Genomic DNA, 288 nt, shown 5'->3' with positions numbered 1-288 from the left:
CTGAAAGACGACAGGAAAGAGTTAGTTACAGCCATTGGGCACAACATCAGAATAATGTGACTGTTTTAAAAGCAGCTCGTCTCGCAGTGACTTCAGTGAAGGTAAATTTACATCAAAGAAGGCTTTCTCGTCGATGTTTTTCGGCGCTCCCATGGTCGGCGTTCCTGGAATGACGGACTCCACGTCGGCCAGCTCGATCACCCCTTTGCACTCCTTGTCCTTCCGGCTCTCGTAGTATCTCAGCTGAGGACGGGGACGTGTCGTTAGAGACAGAACACGTGCAGTATT

At 50.0% G+C, this 288-nt stretch overlaps 1 protein-coding gene across 6 annotated transcripts in view; it reads right to left on the bottom strand.

The window, feature by feature from the left end:
- The window catches only part of sbf1 (SET binding factor 1), a 57,295-nt gene that overhangs the window by 5,462 nt on the left and 51,545 nt on the right, over positions 1 to 288 (bottom strand). For all 6 annotated transcript variants that reach the window (XM_019257864.2, XM_019257863.2, XM_019257865.2 and 3 more), the window contains one exon: positions 112 to 243. In XM_019257864.2, coding sequence (XP_019113409.1) covers positions 112 to 243 — 132 coding nt within the window. The remainder of the gene's footprint in view (positions 1 to 111; positions 244 to 288) is intronic.

The sequence above is a fragment of the Larimichthys crocea genome, chromosome XX, assembly GCF_000972845.2.
Source record: "Larimichthys crocea isolate SSNF chromosome XX, L_crocea_2.0, whole genome shotgun sequence".
In the NCBI taxonomy this organism is placed as follows: domain Eukaryota; kingdom Metazoa; phylum Chordata; class Actinopteri; family Sciaenidae; genus Larimichthys; species Larimichthys crocea.
Note: the sequence above shows the minus strand (reverse complement) of the source record. Positions and strands in the feature narration are given on the sequence as shown.